A 22,284-nucleotide genomic window follows, 5' to 3' on the forward strand; every position below is an offset into this window, starting at 1 on the left:
AATCAAAACAAACGATGAAAACAAATAAAATTACAGAGTACGTCTAAGCTAACTCAGTAGGTAGGTAAGTAGGCCTTATTTTATAGTACTAATTAGGGTACTGTAATTGAAGGCCACAATAACGAATTCTGTCGTCATTATGAAAAAAGTATTCGAATAAAACTATCATCCACTCGTCTTTTGAACCATGTCAATTTCTAAGACTAATTTCGGATAGTTCCTAAAATTTTTAAGTCTTCAAAAACTTTAAAGAAAATGTGACAAAGCCAAAGAAAATAATTGTAAATTTGATTTGTGGTTGTTTTGAGACTGAAGAGCATTACATTGAATTGAAACATGCTTGTATAACAATGTAATTTGTATTCTTATTGTCGAATCTCCAATGCTGCAATGCATATTATTTCAGTTGTGTTTGTTGCAGGTTCCGTCCATTTTGATTATTTTTCAAATGCAGGGTTCCATTGCAATGAACCAAATTTGGTGAACAACTTCAAATTAAAAAGGGAAGCATTAACTAAATGACCCGCCTAGGGAAAACCCAGATTTTTTTTTGACCGGTGACAATTAATGATAGAAAACGCCAATAGGGAATATTACGCGAATCTCTGCGTAGGGGGCGCCAGGGCGCCACTACCACAATCTGAGGGTCTATAGTAAAACAAGAAAATTTCTTTATATTCGAGCGATAAAGAGGCAGATAGAGACTTTTCGGATTCGCGTTTCCCGGTAGGTCCTCTGTAAGCAAACCGCCTTTATGCATCAATGTCATATTTTTTTAACTTGTGAAAAACCTGTTAAAGGTACAGTATGTATAAGTTACTCCATGGTTTACTAAAAAGGCTAGTCCTGCACTCTGGTGGCAGAACATTGCAGTAATATCCCCTATTAAAACGGAATTAAACACGTGACTTTTATCTTTTCGTTCAGCATTTGTCCATGTACTTACGATTGTCAGCTTGGCTATGTACCCTGCTAGGTATGTCAGCGGGCCCCAAAATACTAAGTACTAATACTTTTAAGTGTGGTTCAATCGTTCAATATATATTATGTGCGGTACCCAAATGGTTGGCGGCACGTACCCGGTGGCGCCAAATTGGAAATCACCGATTGCGTGCTTGGGGTTCAAAATCGGTAATTTCTGCCTCGTCCTCTGTTTGAGAGAAAATAACTACCGTTCCTTACAAAAAATATATATTTCGAGGTTTTCTTGTTGGTTGATTATTCTTCAATATGGAGTCAATATTACTCGCATAAATAATAATTAAGGCCGTTCCCTGCCACAAGGCGAAAAATCTCCTTATATGATCATATTTTTGTAAGTGACGTTGATATTCGTAGACGTGAAAAAATATATGTAGTTCTTGATTATATTATCTTTAATGTGTTATTAAAAATATAAGCTTCCGATACACGAATTATGACACTTCGCTCGATACAATTAATTCCCAAAATAACCTCTAACTCGGACTTTTAATCAAACTTTACTCGGTTATTTATTATGTGACACTATAAACAAAAAAAGGAGAAAAAATAATCTTAACTTAAATAGCAATTTGACAGCTTTCGAATTTCGATATTGTAAGGCAACGTTGTTAAAATAAATAAAAATCGACAAAATTCGATCAAAATTAACACTTGGCGCGCATGATCTTTCTCGTTCTTTCTTGTGAAATGTGACAGTGATAGCGGCAAACCGATGGAACGGCCTTAAAAGTTTTAGGTTCTTTTTTTACCTTCACACACATAATTAATTTCTTTTAACTTTTTTTACTCGTTATAGCGTTTTACAGGTTTCATTGATGTAATATTCTTATATAAAACTCAAATTATTAGAACTTCATATTTTAAACGGGCTACTCACGTTTTAATTAAATCGTATAAACGCTTAAATTCGAGTCACAAGGGAGTTTTGTAGTTAAAGTTCATATTCTTTCATGATAGAAGTAGAAAATCAAAAATTATCCATGTTGAAATAGTATATAGGGTATTTCATGATGGTTACCTACTTATTGCCCTTATTGGATGGATTAACTCTTCGTTTAAAAATAAAAGAAGGTTGTAATAGAATCTTATAAAGGTATTTTCTACTATTACTTTATTCTGTAATTTATACATATTAGATGCCAATCAGAAAACCTTAAGCACACTATAATAGGTTCAAAGACCACGCAACAAAAACACCACTTTTACAAAATTATTTCTGTAATTCAACTCTAACAACCAAAATTACGAAAATGACAGTTCCCAATGAAAATTTTTACTAGGTCAAAATATAGGTTGTCGAGGATCAAGGTTCGGTTCCCGGCGGATAATTACGGTCGGAATCCTACCTGCGCCATGTTTGTTTAACGTTCTTTTTTTGACGTAACGCGGTTGGCCTGACTGGTCGGGCGAGTTTAAAATTAGAACTTTTATTGTTTTTAAAACTGATTAATTATTTGCATAATCTTGTTCGGGTTTGGCTCTTGTTTGGCTTGATCGTGGGTATATTTAAAAAAGGTTATTTGTTCTTCTTTGCTCTATAATTTATCAAGATTCTTCAGGAATTCTTTCTTTGTTTCATTGGTCTATTCTGTAGCGGGGTTGCTTTTTTTTAAATAGATAAGTTATTGTTTAAATGTTTATTTTTTAAACGAGTTTTCAACGTCTCTGAATTCTAAACAGACCCATCACATTCCATAGGAAACTAAGTATTAAAAAAACATGTAGGTATGTAATTTAAGCATATCGTTTTTAAATAAGACACAACTGTATCAGAGAGGATTTTTGCAATAACATAAATGATAATGTTTTGTATGAAGTTATAATATTGTATGTTTGTTACAGAAATCCCTCCCCCGCCATACACGCCGTACGCGATGGATGACGTTAAAACTAAGGGTAAGTTTTAAAGTTAAGACTAATCTCTAAAAACCGAAATAAATGTCATATACGAAGGAAAAAATGACCAAAGCCTCCAGTGTCCAGAGCTGGAATCGAACCAGCGTACCCCGTTTACCGGACAGGTGCCTGAACCGCTCGGCTATCCGGTCACGGTGGCATGGGTCGAAATTTCCAAGTATATGACAATTCCCGAAGGCTTGTGGCGCCCCCTGGCCATCTCTAAGGCAGAACAGTATGGTTGACCTTCTAACTGAATCCTGGTCATTTTTTCCTTCGTATATGACATTTATTTCGGTTTATAGTTTAAATAGTAGTGTGTCTACTTGAAAAACCACAAAATTAAAATATTTTCATAGAAAATAATTTAATATATTCTTAGAATCTCTAAAAAGTTCAAGGCTTTAAGGCAACCTTAGTGCATAATAAGTGCTCATTTTTAAGTGGGGCAACTACCGAGGCCGTGTGAGATCCCATGGGACTTTATTTTACACTTAAACGAACTATTAATAAACGTATCTAGGGAACATGCAACATAGCATTTCAATAAAATCATGCTTATATTCAAAGCATTTGGTAAAAGTAACAGTTCTGATGTACGAGTAACAAATGTCAGGAAAGCTTGATTGTTCCATATTTATTTCCATTAAAACGCCTACAATATTGCTGATAATCATCCTCCCATCACTATTTCCGTTAATAAATCTCCGTTCCCACGTGCCCCTTTTATGCCCGAAACCGATTGACACATCCCTAGCGTCGGTCGAGTAGATTAAAAACAAATATATCTGCCCCAGCGTGGTGCCTAAAAACGCCACTTGATGTTTACCGGGGCAGTACACATTAATAATGTAGTTTAAAGATGGCGGAGCGCTGGAATGCGCGGTAGGGATGAGATGGAGTCGATTTCGATGCAGTTTTGATCAAGGTATTTTCGATTTAGGAGCATAGGAGAATTTCTATCTTATTTTAATACTTCAAGATAGCGTCTTTATTTGTAATCTCAGTTTGATAGAAATAGTGTCAGACAAAACATCTTTATGTAGAGCTTAAATTATTTTAAAGTAAGTAAGTAAATATTCTTTTCATTTCTCATGCTCTGAAAGAGGGTCATTGTTGTTCTAAAAGGTGCGCAGAAAATGATACGTGTCTGCACTAGAGCATTTTACGTTCTAAGTACGACTTTTTTAATTTTTTTACGATACGCAATTGAAATTTGAGTTTAAATGGATTTGTAATAAATTTTTCATTTTGATATTTGACTCTCCATTCCATAAATAACGATACTTTTGTCTGAATTGTTAATTGAAAGTACCCTCCAGAAATACTATAAAAATGTATACTTAGTCATGTTTTAAAAAAAATACATGCATTTTACTTTCCTCGTATTCGAAATGAAAAGTAGAGTGTTTAACTCGGGTGAAAGGCATCATTTCTGCCTCGGACTATTGGCGCTCTCACTGCATTCGAGCGCCAAAATACCTCGGCAGAAATGAGTGCCTTTCGTCCCTTGGTTAACAATCTACTATTATTGCACCAAAATTATACATTTTACATACATGTAAAACTACAAAGAAATATTTAAAGAAAAAATAGAACCAGGTAACAATAGGCGGTCTTATCGCTAAAAAGCGATCTCTTCCAGACAACCTTTGGGTAGCAGGAAATGTAAGATTTGTTCAGTCTGATGTTTGGGGCGATACTTATTTTGTTGTCGAATTGTTAGATTTAGATAAAATTTTGCTAATTTGAAGAACTCATTATGGGTGGAATAATTACGAAATCACAACTTGTCCCGTAAAAATGTATTTAATTTTCCATTTTTAGGACATGTGGTGAGATTGCGCTTATATTGTACAGAATAGGGATCTCAATCCCTCCACCAAATATTATCGAAATCGGATAAAAAAAAATCGGCAACAAAAAAAAAACAGCCCGACTCCTTGCAAGTATACTTTTCGTTCGAGATATTGTTCACGAATATGCATCATTCAGATTGATTTCATGTAAGGATAGTGAGATCTAAACAAAGCATACTTATTTCTAATTAGTTGAATACCCTGTCGATGGGCATGCGAGTATTTAATTAGCACCGATAATGTTATCAGTTATCGCTCGTGATTCACTCGTCTCAGCGAACTATAGAACGCGCAGGCGTCATTTTATACATAGTATAATTTATATAATGTATACAATCGGGAGCTTAGAGCATGTATAACTAAGTAGCTAATTATTTTAGTTTATCGCGGTACATGCATGCTGTTATAATATATAATGTATAAGCAGCAATTACACATAAGAGTACAACGCGAAATTGACCGGCGTGACCTCTCGATTATTAATAACAAGTTGTTTTAAATCGAAAGCTATATGATAACTACCGTTTTACCATTTGTCTTTGCGAATATTTAGTTAGAACAACTGTACTTGCAGTAGAACTGCAAATACCTACAGTTCTGTTGAACTGATGTTATTGGCAGATTTTTTATACATCTTGTATTAACAGCTTGTATTTAAATATTAAGCCAATTGAAAGGCGATGAGGTAATACTAAGAGCATTCTACGATACCTAGGGTAGCTTACGAACGTACGCTGTTAATAGTAAAAAATTAGAAACTTGACTTAAAAATATAACTAACTCAAACCTTTGCTTCTGGCATTCTTAGAAAAAAATAACCGTAGCGTTCTTAATCGATGGCGGAATGCATAAAATAGCTGGTCCTGTCAGTACGGTCCGATCAACCCTTAAAATAAATGAGGGCGTTTATATTTTTTATCGTGAGCGTTATCGACTGGGCCTATCTCTAGCGAGTGTTCCGGGAAGCGCAAGCGCCGCCCGGCTGCACATTCCCGATGGCCGACAAGCGGTCGGATGTTGTTAATGTTAACCAGTGGAACCTGGAGCTTAAGCTTAAAAATTATCTTATCAATATAATGCCAATGCATTACTCGCTAAATCTTACTTTTGTATCCCTGATTTTTGTTCGACTGCCCGATTTTGTTTTTCATAAGAATTAAAGATATCTAGCAAAGTAGGTTACCCCCCCTGGAAACCAAATATTACATACAATATAATTTGCCCCTCCGCTAGGCCTTCGACGTTATCAAAATGCGCCGCCCATGGTCGACACGCTTGGTTAAATTATTTACTCTTCCTCATACTACCGCTTAAGATAACTTTCGTAGGTTCAAAGTGTAATTGGAGGTAGTACTAAAGGTCTCGACTAATTTTGAGCTTTGATCGAACAATTATATTCCTTACACCTATTTAGCCGGCAAAATCTAAAATCGCATGTGATTTGTTGCAAGGCAGAGGCCTTTATACTGGTTAATCGATTTGCTTGCTAAGCTGTTGGAACAGCGAGCTGGATTCCACTCCGGCGCAGGTCGCAGCTCGGGACCGCTTTTGGTCATCTACCTTTCGACTTGGGCTCTGTTGACCGCCACGCTCACATGAATTGACTCGGTGGTCTTCTAATGTGCCTGAGTAACGTACAAGTTTGGCGCAGGTTTAACTCCTTAACGGTCCAGGGTCCAAGTTAAAAAACCGAACAAGTGCGAGTCGGTCTGGCACACCGAGGGTTCCGTACTTTTTAGTATTTGTTGTTATAGCGGCAACAGAAATACATCATCTGTGAAAATTTCAACTAGCTATCACAATTCATGAGATACAGCCTGGTGACAGACAGATAGATAGAGAGACAGACAGACGGACAGTGGAGTCTTAGGCCGCTTCCCCACTTGGCGGCGCGGTATCGGTGCAGTACGCAGTATTTGTTCCCGATTGGCGCAGAGTCGCAGGCGCGCCAATCAGGACGAGATAGTGCGTACTGCACCGATAACGCGCCGCGAAGTGGGGAAGCGGCCTTAGTAAAAGGGTCCTGTTTGTACCCTTTGGGTACGGAACCCTAATACACGATTCAAGCCTCAGCGCCTCGTTATAGGATGTTCATTTTTGCCGTATTATATCTGAGTGTGCCCTATAAAAGGTTAAACACGGGTTGTCGAAACACAGATTATACAGTTTTATAAGAACATTGGGACATCTTAAAAATCCATCTCTATATGAAATGTTATTAGATATTTATCTTGCTTTTTGGCAAAGAAATGCTTTCAAGGAATCATAGATTTCAGCGTAATATAAAAAATAAATACTTCACACTATTCCCTCCTAGTAAAAGAACTATTAGAAATGGCTATTAGAAATGGGACTCATAACTTTCCTCAGCGTCAATTTTAAGTCCCGGAAGTAAACAAGGCTCCGATGCCTCCATCCAAGAAAAAATTAAACAGGTTAGCTCGTTAATAAATGTACTATGTATGTACTATGTACAATGATGTATGTACTATGTACAATGATGTATGTACTATGTACAATGATGTATGTACTATGTACAATGATGTATGTACTATGTACAATGATCGAGCCTCGAGCCAGACGGATGGAGGAAAATCCCGTGGCTTGTGGGGAAACCAGGATTCATCATAGGGTTTCCCCTTTTCGCCCCTCTGTCCGCCGCGATTCGCCATTTTGCTAATATTTTCTAGTAAAATAGGGGAATAAGATAGGAATGTTTTGTTACGAATAGTAAGTAGGCATAATCCCTGATTTGGAGGTAAATATAAACAGATAATTTTTAAAATGCAAATAATCTTGGCCTCTAAAAATTTAGTTCGATTTAATGATGGTACTAAAAGGTATAGGTATCTCTTATTAACAACAAACTGGACCCTCTAAAGATATCTGTATATGACGTAACATTAGATATTTAAAATAAAATAATAATACCTACTTCTGATCAACGCACTGTGTTTAACACAAATAAAAAAGATTAGGAACAGAGGTTTCAAAACAAATCCCAACAAGTAAAATGAGACGATTTCAAAAAACACTTAGCCCGCTATCGTTTTCCGAAAACTAATTGATTCAATAGATAGGAACGCAGTTTCCTCTCAATGGACCTTATGTTTTTCTTTCAAATTCCTTTCGGCTCCATTACTTGATGGTAAAATCAAAAGCGTTCGTTACTCACCTTAGTTTAGAGTTCATTTTGAAAGAATCCGAGAGAAAAAACAAAATAGACACCTGAAACGTACAAGTAAAACAAAAGCGTTCATTACCGTTCTTAAAGATAGCTTGTTAAAGTTCAATTTTGAATAATCCAAATGCAAAAGAATTTACAATTTCTATATGCTTGCATTGTCAACTTTAAATCAATGCATTGAAGTCTAATTTCAAATCAAATACCGCAGAATCGAAATGTCTTCTCACGTGTGTTTCTTCGAATTCATTCATTTACATCTCCGAGTTTTGAAATTCGAATGTCATTCGAATTTCAGCCGTTGGTCTTTGAGTGTGTGTCGTTTAGACGCTGGAAGATTTTGAGTCGTATCGTGTAGGTTTTAAGGTAGATTTGGGGTTGTGAGTTGTTTAGGTCCTGTTGCTAAGTGCTCTCGTATCGGTAGTGATAAGAGTCCATTAATGCTATCATGGAAGCGCCGGCTGTAGGACTATAGGTGTTCCTACGCGCGTCCTAACATGCAATTTCAGACTTTTAGACGTTGGGATACAAGCTGAATTCGAGTGACAGGTTAAATTGATACTTTTAACCTATACTGTGGGAGTATGAGAATTTCATTGATTATCTGTTTACAAAGTATGTATGGTAGGAGGCATCCTCTGCGCTCTGCGCAATATAATATATTAAATCGAATGACATATTGTGACTGCAATTTTAAAAACGAATTGATTGAAAAGGTTTTATCAGCAAGTTAGAGTATTTTCCTGTGTGGAAGAAGATCAGCATTTGAAGCCAATTTTTTAACATTGATATCTAAAGTCTTAATAGAATATTTAAATTAAACTACAAGGCAAGAATATTTGTCAGACTACTAATATAGAATTCATGCTCTTTACTTAATGTGAAATTTGTCGGTTTACTTGACTCGATAAATAACTATTAAATAAAATAAAAAATTAAACCCCCTACACATTATGCCAAAAAAATCAATTTTAAACCAAAAATACCTTACATCATTTTGAAAAACAGCTGATACTCTTCAATTTTTATCAAACATAGCTTAGAACTACCGCAAAGAAATTTGCTTTCAGATATAAAAAAACCGCATAGAAATCGGTCACAGATAGACACACAGACAGTTATTGGCGTCAAACATACCCCCCTTTTTTGCGTCATTTAATTAAAAACAATAATGAACAACATTTAAGACATTAAAATAACATCTTGATTAGAACATGGCTCCCCAATGAGGCTGGATGCATTAACACACAGTAGATTATAAAACATTTCTCAAAATCAAGCATATTTTATATTTTTTATATCTTCCTGCCCTGTCTTATTTTAACAAAGAAATCTCGACTATTATTTGTGTTTAAGGTACATTTTTCATTGAAATCAATGATTATCTCTCTAGGAAACAGTCATCCTTCTGAGAGTTCTTAAGAGCGCTTTTAAGTTTTGGATGGGTTTCGATAAAAATACACTAACAATAAAAACTGGTTACTTTGTATAGCAATTTGTGTACAAACTGACTCGTTTTCATTGCTTTTGAGTGTATAAGTGGGTAATATGTTAGTGATATATTTAATTATTTCGTTTTAAAGGGTTAACTGTATTTTTATTTGTATTTTACATTATTTTTTATTGAGGTTACTGTAAAAGCTACTAACGGTAGATTTTTATTGTAAAAACATAAGTAGAATTATACTAGAATAAGTAACAGTGTACGCAAAGGGCATTGGAGAGAGCTATGCTCGGGGTTTCTCTGCGTGATGGAGTCAGGAATAATGATATCCGCAGTAGAACTAGGGTCACCGAAATAGCTCGCAGAATTGCAAACCTTAGGTGGCAGTGGGCGGGGCACATTGCTCGCAGAACTGATGGCCGGTGGGGCCGGAAGGTTCTGGAGTGGCGTCCGCGTACCGGAAGACGAACTGCTGGTAGGCCTCCAACGAGATGGAGCGACGACCTGGTGAAGGTCGCGGGAATTCGGTGGATGCGAGCGGCACAGGATCGGTCGGAGTGGCGAGCCTTGGGGGAGGCCTATGTCCAGCAGTGGACGTCTATCGGCTGACATGATGATGATGATGATGATGAAGTATTAAGTAAGCCTGATATAACTGAGTAGTTACATTTTTTAGGGTTCCGTACCCAAAGGGTAAAAAGGGGACCCTATTACAAAGACTCCACTGTCCGTCTGTCTGTCACCAGGCTGTATCTCATGAACCGTGATAGCTAGACAGTTGAAATTTTCACAGATGATGTATTTCTGTTGTCGCTTTAACAACAAATACTAAAAACAGAATAAAATAAATATTTAAGCTGGGCTCCCATACAACAAACGTGATTTTTTGTTTATTGCGTAATGGTACGGAACCCTTCGTGCGCGAGTCCGACTCGCACTTGCCCGGTTTTTTAAAAACGTGTATAGCGTAAAGTAAACAATAAAGATATAACTACTAGTAAAAAGTCAAGTAGAAATAACCATAACACAAAAAAAACAAATTAAACAAAGTGTAGGTAGTGTACAACTTGGCCCAACTACAAGGGTTCCGACCTTACTATTTTGTTTACGGAACCCTAAAAACGGAACTTCATACGACGGGTCGCGTGTCCGAGGTGTGGTCCATTTAACACGTCACAGTTGATTTATGGCCAGAAACAAACCACCTAACTGGAGTTTCGACAAAATTGTGCATTAACGTGATTACTTTGAGTTATGGGGTAAAATAAAAGTTAAATCTGGGTTTTAAAAAAGTGCAAAGTGAAAGCAATAAAAATACTTTACTATTATGTTTTTGTTATTTTCATTCCACTCTTTAAAACCTATTTCAGTTAAATGCCTACAATCCGAAAAAAAGTTTCACTTGCATCGTGATTTCCTAAAACCATACATTTTTTTTTGTCGCTCTTCTTAGTTAATTACCAAACCAAACAAACACCTACATATTATGGGTAAAACGGACAGCCCCATGTGCAGAGCGTGCATGGCAGAAGAAGAAACAACAAAACATATTCTCCTAGACTGTAAACAGGTAGAACTATATAGGAGCAAATACCTAGGGAATCCATGCACACTAAAGGAAGCAACTAGCAACCTGAAGACCTTGCTAGGCTTCGTGGAGGAGCTGGGGTGGTTAGAGTAGCGCTACCTCGTTTCACGCAAAATAGGCACATTGGATGTCGAGTTCCGGAAAATGCCCAGCAAAACTAACTAACTAACTAGTTAATTACCATTATTATTATGGTTTAGGTGCTCATATTATGGGACCTATGTTTTCTGAAAGTTTTTTTAAATTTATTTGCTTTTTGCCCCTGACTTTTATAATAGAGTCAACCAAAGTATATGTTATGAAAGCTAGCGATATTATGTCTTTCGTTATCCGCTTACCGTTTGTCGTTGTCACTACCACGGCGAGGAAATTCACACGGCTCTTTCAGGGCTGTCGCTTGCTAAGTTGTTGATATGTTTCAGTTCTTCTTGATTAATTTATCATTATTGCCGTTTTTGAATTAGCGGAATTATCATACTCGCACTATTGCTGTAACCAATGTAACACCAAATAATAATAATTGAAAAATCAAAAATTAATGGCTCAACCATTTTAAAATAAAAAGAGAATTACATGTACAACATTTATTTACATACAAGATATATACAGTGGTACTACGTAAACGAAATTAATAACTAGCTTAAATCTAAAATAGACCCTTGAGGCATTGTACCAAGGATGCTGGCGGCATTTCCCCGCTGTATCGCAATGCTGATACGTTGTGCGAGAAAGCCGCCAGCTCTTCGGTCACCAGTTACGTCAACCAGACGCTTCGCGATTTCTGCAAACAACTTATGTGCGCTGGGACCCCATGGACCTAGAGTTTCAAATAAAAATAAAAATGACAAAAAAATCACCTAACTACCGAACGTGCTCACAAAATTTCACGAAAATCTGTCGAGAAATGCGATAGAGGATTACAGACGAAGCATTTTTGCTGAAAGTTTCGGTCGTGCTTCGCTTGGTCAAGAGCAAAAACCTATACTGTGGGTAACTCCGTCACAGAATAAGTAATAGTATTATGGTATTATCATACAGAACGGCCACGCACCGCCCCGCCCCGATTCGAATTGCCTCGCCCCGCGACAGCAGATTGATGACCTTTTGCCGACCGCTCAGTACTGTTTTTAAGCAACTTACTCACACAATGACTCATGCCGCGTGTACAGACGTGTCGTTCACACATAGAAACGCAAGTGATTTTTGATGTATAGCGTGTCCGCCCTGTGACTCCGTTTAAGATGAATACAGCCTAAGGAAAAAACGTGCCTCGGAAATCAAGAAAATTTTATTCTCGCACAGATGGCGCTACCACCAATACCAACCTTTGGCCTATTCTTGGCTAGATGGCGTTGACGGTTTCGTTTGTTATTTAACAATTTTAACACATATCAGTGAATGAACATGGGTCAAAATTATATAAAAATTATAAATACAAATGAAAAAAATCATTCATCCATATATGTATACATTTTTGATATTTTTGTTTTTAGTTTTAATCGTATGTCGATAGATGGCAGTAACTGTGACTACAAAATTTATTATGACAGTACCGCTCTATCCCTATATATTCTCTTTGATCAAGAGTCAAGAGTAAGGTGTGTGACATGACGGCAGCCCTGTGCGTCGGCGCCGAATAGTTGAAAGCTCAATGACACCGGCAGCGGCCGAGGAATGCCCACGTAGCTTTTTATTGCACTTCCCGCTACGCTCGGCACTACATCACTATTTTCTATTTTTTTTAATGCTATATACTAACCTATCGATTTTACAAACTATTCTTGATTTTCATTTGTTTGAGAAACAATATTTCTTTACATCCTTTTAAAACCTGACAATATTGTTTTCACATCACCAATTCGAAATAGGGTTTTTTTCTTTCCTGCTAGGAGTGATCAAAGTGGCGTTTTTCTTCCCTGCTAGGAGGGATCAAAGTAACACTTTTCTGTTCTGGGACACTATTTTTACATTTTTTTCACATTATTTTTTCAGCTTAAATAATAGTTTTAAACATTATAATTACCTTAAAGGTGATGTGAAAAGCAATAGAGGTGTCACATGGTAGCAAAAATATTTCCATCTTGGGCGTAACACACTTGAATCCCTCACTACGCTTAGGATTCTACTTTAGAACCCCTCGCTACTTTCGGGATTCTGTTATAGAATCCTTCGCTTCGTTCAGGATTCAAATGTACGCCCTCGCCGTAAATATGTCATTTTGCGCCCTTGTGACACAATCTACTATTACATCCTTTTAAAACCTGACAATATTGTATTTAGCTCTGAGATAAGTGGGATAGGGTCGCTACAAGCAGCTTAGCACCGATACAATCGGGCTGCAACCTGACTGCAATTTCTATGGGAACTGCAAACCGACTGCACGTCAACTGAAACGTCGGAATGCAGTTCCCATACAGTCTACAGTCAAACAAAATATCGGTACCGTTCATGGCAACGACTAATTTCAAAACATAGTTTAATGGTATGCTACGCAATCCCCAATTTAAATTTTACCCTCCCATTGAAAATGGACCAGCCAAAATGTATGAAACATTTCAGGGTTAGTCCCATTGTAAAAGTTGCTCAGCATAATCCCAAAATCTCCCTGGCAACGGGAATGCACTTATTTTTTAGCCAACGTGTGGATCTATATGATTCGAAATAAATAAATAATTGAATTGAATTGAAAATCATTGTTCATCTCTATCTTTTTGGCATTCTTTTTTGCAAAATATCAAACCAAACTCCAATCAGTTCAGCATTTTGAAAATACTTTATTTCTACATCATGTTTCGGTAAACTCAAAGCTTCACCATGTGTGACATTCCAGAGTCCATTATTATGTAGAGTTAAAAACAGAGAGTATGTTGTTAAACAACAGTTTCCTCCAGTACAGAGTTATTAGACCGCGGGCCAGGAACAGATTTCATGACCAATCGCCTCCCGGGCGAAAACTTGTATAGTGGTTAATGGCTATGTATGATGAACCCTCGTGAACGTCAGCTGCCGCTCCGTTGGTGGGTTGAGGAATGGCAGCAAATAAACTCTATAAAAATTTTTTTGTCATCGCCTCCCGCTTGATACTTTGTCAGATGATAGTTCAGATGCTATTGTAAATAAACAATATCGTCAGCCGATTGTATCGCTGTGGAAAGACCGTCAGCTGGTCACATGAACATGTAAAAAAGAAAATTATTTTTTGTCATAGGCGTCATCGCCTCCCGTTTGATACTTTGTTAGATGATAGTTTAGATGCTATTGTTAATAAAACAAATCGTCAGCCGGTTGTATCGCGGTGGAAAGACCGTGTTACGCGCTTCGGTGGCTGCCATTCCTCAACCCACCAACGGAGCGGCAGCTGACGTTCACGAGGCGGGAGGCGATGACTAACGAAATTTGCGCCTGGCTCGCGGTCCATATGTCATTTACACGTGTCGGCATTTCAAAACATAGCATTTCTACATGAAATGTTGAGAGCAGTGAGGCCCGATTTGACTCAAGAATGTAATAGAACGTACTAACAAATTTTCTGACAGGTGATGACTCTCTTAGAGGTTCAAATGCAAAAAATCATTTCTGGACCGTACCGTCAACCGGGGTGAAATGGGGACATAACATAAAATGTAATTTTCCTGACATTTTGTTAATAACTACCCGCAAAAATTGTATCATACAAAATTTACTATTATTTTCAACCGTATTTATATATTGTATGTTACAGATTTTATTATCGAAATCGCAATATTATACAGCTAATTTCAAATGTTATATGTTTCATTATGTTATAAATTAAGAAATGTATCAATATCAAAGTATGTTTTAATTCATTATTGTTTTGTATTATGAGCAGAATAGGTGTGGTCTGAGTTTTACATAATTACAACGTATATAAGCTATATGACCTTGATTTGGTGATTAAATGCTAATACTTGTGTACGTTTCTTGATTATATACTATGATATATGATATATAAGCCTAATATAGACTGTTTTTATACATTTTAAGCAATTAACTTTTCTGTATTGTGTGGTTCTTTTAGTCAAACGATCATTGACATACTTTAAAGAAAAAAATGTCATAATCAAATGTATAGGCAGTTATTTAACTCTACTTGACGACAAGTTATTAATTTAAGTAATTCAGATTCCTTTCTTACTATTCTCCATTTAATATATTTATTTCAGTTTTTCTTTTCCTTTTTCACCTATTTTATTTATTATTCAAATATTCATAATCATATGGTATGTGGAGAGTGGATGGATGCGAGTTATAATTTTATAAATCACCCTTTTGGGGGAGATGAAATGAGAATGACACATTACCCTGCAGGCGGAGCCACAGACACGGCTAGTATAATATAAAAGAAATCACACATCACCAAAATAATTTATCAGTACGGAACCTCGCAATAAACAAGTGAAAGACGATCTATAAAACCGTCTACGACGCGCCCGTGTGAGTACGCGCACACACGCATGCGTATAACCAATAACGACATATATCTATAGTCAAGGCTAATCTAATCTCGATCTTATGCAACATTAATTAAGTCTATAATCCTGGAGTAACTGATCTTTTGTTTTTGGACCGCCTCTCCACAGGTGTCCTTATGTGATGTCATCTCAAGACAGGTCCTATAGTCGATATATGATCATGTGTTTTTTTCGTTATGTCAGGATTTTTCCTTGAGTTTTTTGGATAATAATTTAGACTATATTTAAATCAGTCATTGATAAAGGCAAAAGCCATAAAGAGGCCTACCTAAATGAAACTTTATTTTTGACGTACGAAAGTGAGTCACAGCTCGTTAAGTTTTTGCTACACGGTGTCAAGCCGTTTTAAATTAAACTAGTACCTAAGTACAAATAAAACAGTTAATAGAGCATTAACCCTTAGATCCCATCTCCCAAGTCAAATGCTTGGAGGCGTATTATTGTTTTCCTTTATCGAGAGCGCATGAGCGCTCTTTTCTCAGCACTGAGCCATAATTTGCCTCCCTCCTAATCCGGTATTAGTATTTGTTTTGTACCTACTTAATAGAATATTGCTCTTACAGGAGTGTGAGTACAGCAGCGGTATTATGGTCGCATTTTTATCACCTGTCATGTCATGCTCATGCGTCACTTTCGCACTTACATACTTGTTAGAACGTGACAGGCATGGTGACAAATGATAAAGAACCGACCATCTTAGCCAAGGGCCTGACACTCTTAGATAGAGAAAGAGAAAATAGTGCCATCCGGGCATCTTTTCATGGTCGGGTTATGGCATCATAGCAAGGAAGCCATGGCGAAATACCGAAATTTATAAGAGTGAAAGAGAAAAAGGATTATGCTGCCATACATGAAACTGTCAATACATGAATTGTCTTTCTCTTACCCCTGGTCGCTCGGTTTCATGTCTATAACTATTTGTATATGATCTGCCAGCTACCATTTTTTTTCAGCTGAAATGCCAGCTGAAAAAAAATGATCACTTTGATCACGTCACTTTTCGTCGCATCTGTAACCCCAATAAACTTTACAAGCTTTTTTTGTATGTAGGTATAAGTTCGGGTTAAATCGTGCAAGTTAAATTAGACACACTTCCCATAGTTCGATTGAGCTAAAACTTGACATACAGTAAGTAAATTTAAAAGTGGAAAAATTACTGCCTTGGGTGAGACTTGAACTCACGGCCTCTGGATCAAGTTCAAGTAAGTTCAAGTCTCACCCAAGGCAGTAATTTTTCCACTTTTAAATTTATTCTAAGCTTAATAGCATCGATCGCAGTCGTTTCTGCTTGTTAAAAATTAATACAGTAAGTAAGTTGGGTGACAATGCACCATCAATCAATCAATGCATGATGTATACAGAAGGTCATATAGGAACTCTGTGTTGACACAACCTAATTGTGTTTGGGTTTGTAAGAATTGTCTCATTAGTTGCCTCATTATTGTTCACAACGACGGGACTTAATCGCGTAGAATTCAGTTTTAAATTTTCGTGGACACGCAGTCCCCGTGGTCTCGGAGAAGACTGGCTAAAGCCAACGTCAACAGGCGCGCGAGTTTTTCGGACTACCCGCACTTTGTCTAAAAAAAATTATTTAAAAATTTAAACTGTTTATTACATAAGAGGTTTGGTACAAACCATCTTAACTCAGTTACAATCTCTATATCTCTATAAATCTGTATTAGTTTCCTGTTGAAAGAAAAGTACAATCGGCGATAAAAGCAAGTTATTTTGACGTCTTTTAACAGTGTATGTTTGTTTGTTTTCAGACCACGGAGAGAGCACAGCAGACGCGAGGAGGACGGACCATGAGCGGCTAACTGCGGGCTCTCTCGCCACTGACGGTGAAGGTAACCACCATACTATCCTATCTACCTACTATTTTATCACCAAAACTAAGCCTTTCAGTGTCGAGGCTTCATACGAATGAGTACCGAGTAAGGCGCTTGATGTGTCGCGCTTGCATCACACCGCCATGGCTGCTAAAGCGGTGGAGTATGTACACCAGAACACTGGTATAACACGCTAAGTGTGTTCTACCTTCAATCGCGCCACTTCGTACACTTCAACTATTTTGTGGTGCCGTGGACCGCTTCAGGGGATGGCGAGTGCGCTGACTTCTGGTCGAAGCGAGATCTTTGGCTAACCTGAAGAGGTTTCCCCAAGGGAGTATTGAACGAGTTCTTCAAAAAATTGAACAGATTTTTAAATAATCGGCAACGTGCATAGTACCTAGTAGTAACTGCATTTGCAAGCATCTCTAGGCTATGGTGATCTTACCAACCGGCCTGCTTGCAAGTTTGCCACCGGCGGCGTGTTATATCAAAAGTATTACAAACATTGACCGAACCTCGCCTGCACTACCTGCACTCATATATTTTAACATAATTTATCTATTATGTAAGTAGGGCTAGCCCTTTATTTATAACCTTATAAAGCAGATAACGTCACGTATGGACAAACACGGTTTAAAGTTAAATCTCGGAGCAACGGCCTCGCACTCGAACTTAGTTCCTGATAATATTCGTAACTAGGTGAAGATACGCGGAGGAGAGTAGAAGCGGAATTTGAACTAGAATTTGCTCTTGATACGTACCAATACTCTGCCTCACCACGATACATGTTTCGTTCTTTACATTCCGTTTCCGTCATTAAAAGTCTACTTATAAAAATGGATACGGTATGGAAGTTTTTTTTATTTGTTGGGCCTAGAGGTTGAGAAGCTAGAACAAGGGTCTCCAAACATTTTGTTTCCCCTTTCACTGGCCGGATTTTATCGAATTTGGCGGACTAAATTGGGAAGCTAATGATCATAATGTATGTAAACATGTCGCTAGGTCTCTTCGGCAAATTACTTGCCGTCAAAACACAGCGAATTGCACCAGCATGATTCGCCTAGAAGCCCAGGGCCGTGGCACCACGTGTGTAACCTTGACGATCGATCGCCGCCGCCCCGGCGCCACCACGCCGGCGGCGTGGGACTGCGATGTCTACTGGGAAAGGTGGGATTTTGATTTTGTGTTGTCTGGAGTCTCCTGCGGGCGTAGATCGTTTATGAAAAACCCTTATCGAAGAATGTACTGCAATTATTAGGACCCTGCCTACGAATCAGGAGGTCCCGAGTTCGAATCCTGCTAAGGGAATTTATTTGTGTTTATCACAGATTCCTGAGTTAAGGATTTTATCTACGTATTTAAGTATTTATATGTAGGGTCGGCAACGCGCGTGTAATATCTCTGGTGTTGCAGGCGTCCATAGGCTACGGTAACTGCTTACCATCAGGCGGGCCGTATGCTTGATTGCCACCGACGTGGTATTAAAAAAGATCTATCTATTATCATGACTTTCTGGTACATAGAATTTTACCCAGATCAAATATTTAATAAATCGATATCCCGCAGGTTTGCTTATGTTAATACCTACTATAAAGACTGTTATCATACTGTCAGTCTGTCAAGTTACAATATTTCGACTGTTTTATGTTCGCCCTCTTGCTATGACCAATCACTGTCTGACTAAAACCCAGGATGCGGTAATCTCTAAAACAAAACTGGCTGGCGTTAAAACGCTTTCCATATGTTACACGCCAGTTAACGTGGACTTTCTACCTTGGCATGCTCTGCTGGAACCGAGATCGGACAACAATGAGTGATGTAATCCCTAATATTAAAGCTGCTGTCACGTCGAGCCCGGATTCCTTGCGGGGTTATAAATAATAACTTTGAACTCACCTGTTTATGCACTTGCGTGCAGTTGAATTACAGCAACCATTAAAAAAGCAGCTCTAACCATTAAAAAAAATACATGATCGAATTTAAACTATCGTGAGACATATTAACTTAACGAACTTAGCGGTTTCACTCACGTGTTTTTAGTCACTCGCGCGGAAATGGAGACCTAGGCTCTCCGAAACATGTCGCGCGAGTGACTAAAAACACGTGAGTGAAACCGCATTTAAACTATCGTGAGACATATTAACTTAACGAACTTAGCGGTTTCACTCACGTGTTTTTAGTCACTCGCGCGGAAATGGAGACCTAATAGGCTCTCTGAAACATGTCGCGCGAGTGACTAAAAACACGTGAGTGAAACCGCTAAGTTAGTTAAAATACATGGTGTTTTTCTGACGTTTAGCTATATTTCGTAGGTGACCCATATTTATTATGGGATCAATAATTCGTGGGATCAATCGTGAAATCGCCAAAATTGGTTGTCTCATAGGGAATGTCGACACCAAAGTGACAACGTGCATCAAAACTAAAATAATGTATGGAAATTGTCACGTAACTTTATGTAGCATCTGTCAACGATTTCGTAGATGTACGATTGTCATCTTCGCTAAGGCCCTCTGATCTCGAAATGTTTGAAACAGGCAACTACTTTAGATTTTGGCAATACACTTCATAGTTCATTAATTATTTGGCAGGCGCCATGGCTGTGAATATTTAGAAACTTATTTTATTTTTCCTAATTCCAGAGAAAGGCACATGGGAAACGGAATGGTGCCGGCTAGCCTATTGGGAGCTGGCTCGACGCGTAGGCCGGCAATTCGGCGTGCGCGTGCGCTGCGTCGACGTGTTCGGCGGCGCCGGCGCCGGTCGCGCCGGGCTTTGTCTCGACGCGTTGGAGGACGCCACAAAAGCTGATCAGGTAAACAACCCTTAACAGAAAAAAACACGCCAAAAAAACACAAAGACAAAACAAAAGAAGAAAAAACAATGCCATAATTTTATGTTCACTTCACCAAATGCAAGACTCAGTCTAAATAACAACAAAACAGCATTGTTTTATCGTTCAGGTTTCATGGTCTTCATTAGCAGTACCCTTAACCAACTGGGACCAAACAATAAAGTTGCTTTAGAGCCCGCCCACTAGCGTCGCAATTGCGTAGCGACGCCATTTTCCATAGCGCCGACTAGACGCTGACGCCCAAAAGACGCTAGTGTGGGGTTGCCCATAGAAATAACGGTTGCTTATAGGTGTGCCTTTAATATTTCAAGAGTTTGGATTCTGTTTATCCGGGATTCCAGTATAAGATTCTGATATTATGACAAAAGGATCAATTTTGAATTATACTGTGTAAAAAAAAAATAGTAAGCTTAAGTACATGGTTTTAAAATGTATCCACACATTGTAAGAAACTTTAATCAGCTTTATCTAATAGTTTAAAATATAAACTTAAGCATGAAGGTATTATGCAATTAAAGCACTTGTAACCATTTACGGAATAAATGGTCGTCAATTATCACATAAGGGTAATCGTTCGGGCCGTTTGAACCGGTGGCAGATTTCCTCTGGTGTTTTTAATTGAAGCATGTACTTAACTATTAGCTGACCAATTGACCATCGGTCAACTCTACGACTTTTTAAATAAGGGTTACGATTCGTCAATGGTACAATAAAATAGTGTGGATGATGATTTATCAACAATAAGGGTCGGTTGCACCAACTGTTTATGTCATCGTTAAAGAGTTCGCTAAATTGTATTGTATGGAAAGTTTCATAGTGAACCACCGCGGCGCGCCGGGTGACGTTGATCAGTCTGTCAAGTGCGGATGGTGCAACTGGTACTAATTCAGCCTATAAACGTCCCATTGCTGGGCACAGGCCTCCTCTAATGCGCGATAGGGCTTGGGCTATGGTCCCCACGTCCCATTTGAATTTCGTCGCGGATGTATGCAATTTTCTCACAAATCTCGATGCGTTCCTTCATCGAAAAGCTAGTGGTAAATATCAAATGATATTCCGTACAAAGTTATGAAAACTCATTAGTGATCCAGGATTCGAACTCGCGAGCTCCGGATTGAAAGTCTGACGTCAGATCCATTCGGCCACTATCGCTTCCGTATATCGCAATCATGTATGCACGTAAAAAGATAAAACTGTTGCGCCGCGTCATTTTTAATTTGGAATTCTTATCTTCATCCATACACATTTTACTAAACTCGTGAGACCTAAAACTTACTCCCTTAAGCCGTTCCATCGGTTTGACGCTGTTACTGTCACATTTCGCAAAAAGAACGGGATTAACGGGAAAGATCATGCGCGCCTAGTGTCAATTTTGATCGAATTTTGTCGATTTTTATTTTTATTTATTTGAAACATTTTAAAAACTTACCTTACAATATCGAAATTCGAAAGCTATGAAATTACTATTTAAGTTAAGATTGTTTTTTCTTCTTTTTAGGGTTCCGTACCCAAAGGGTAAAAACGGGACCCTATTACTAAGACTCCGCTGTCCGTCTGTCCGTCTGTCTGTCACCAGGCTGTATCTCTTGAACCGTGATAGCTAGAGAGTTGAAATTTTCACAGATGATGTATTTCTGTTGCCGCTATAACAACAAATACTAAAAAGTACGGAACCCTCGGTGCGCGAGTCCGACTCGCACTTGGCCGGTTTTTTTTTGTTTATAAATATATAGTATCACATAATAAATGACGGAAGCGGAGTCTTAGTAATAGGGTCCCGTTTTTACCCTTTGGGTACAGAACCCTAAAAATTAAAACAAAATTATGCATTTTCATACAAGTTTGACCCCAAATGTTTTAAATACGGTCCTAGTCATTTTAGCATATATTACATAGCAGTTAAACAGATTTTTATGATGAACTGACCAGGGATATATGATCACGCGCCATGTGGCGGAATTTCATTGGAACTAAATTTTTCACACTAAACTGAACTGTCACCACATACAAGAGAATAACAGCGCCCTCTCGACAATGATGATATATTTCTGGTCGGGTTTTAATAGCTTCTTCCCGCGACTTCGTCTACGTGAAATGATGATGAAGATTGATAAAAACTGTCCTATGTCCTTCCCCGGGCCAGCGAT

General features: G+C 38.0%; 1 protein-coding gene across 1 annotated transcript in view; it reads left to right on the plus strand.

Moving 5' to 3' along the window:
• Positions 1-22,284, plus strand: part of LOC134755367 (mothers against decapentaplegic homolog 6) — a 39,820-nt gene that overhangs the window by 13,594 nt on the left and 3,942 nt on the right. Inside the window, exons 2-4 of the mRNA XM_063691911.1 lie at positions 2,827-2,880; positions 17,218-17,298; positions 19,926-20,098. Of these exons, the coding sequence (XP_063547981.1) occupies positions 2,827-2,880; positions 17,218-17,298; positions 19,926-20,098 (308 nt within the window). The remainder of the gene's footprint in view (positions 1-2,826; positions 2,881-17,217; positions 17,299-19,925; positions 20,099-22,284) is intronic.

This window comes from Cydia strobilella, chromosome 2 (assembly GCF_947568885.1).
Source record: "Cydia strobilella chromosome 2, ilCydStro3.1, whole genome shotgun sequence".
Classification (NCBI taxonomy): Eukaryota; Metazoa; Arthropoda; class Insecta; order Lepidoptera; family Tortricidae; genus Cydia; species Cydia strobilella.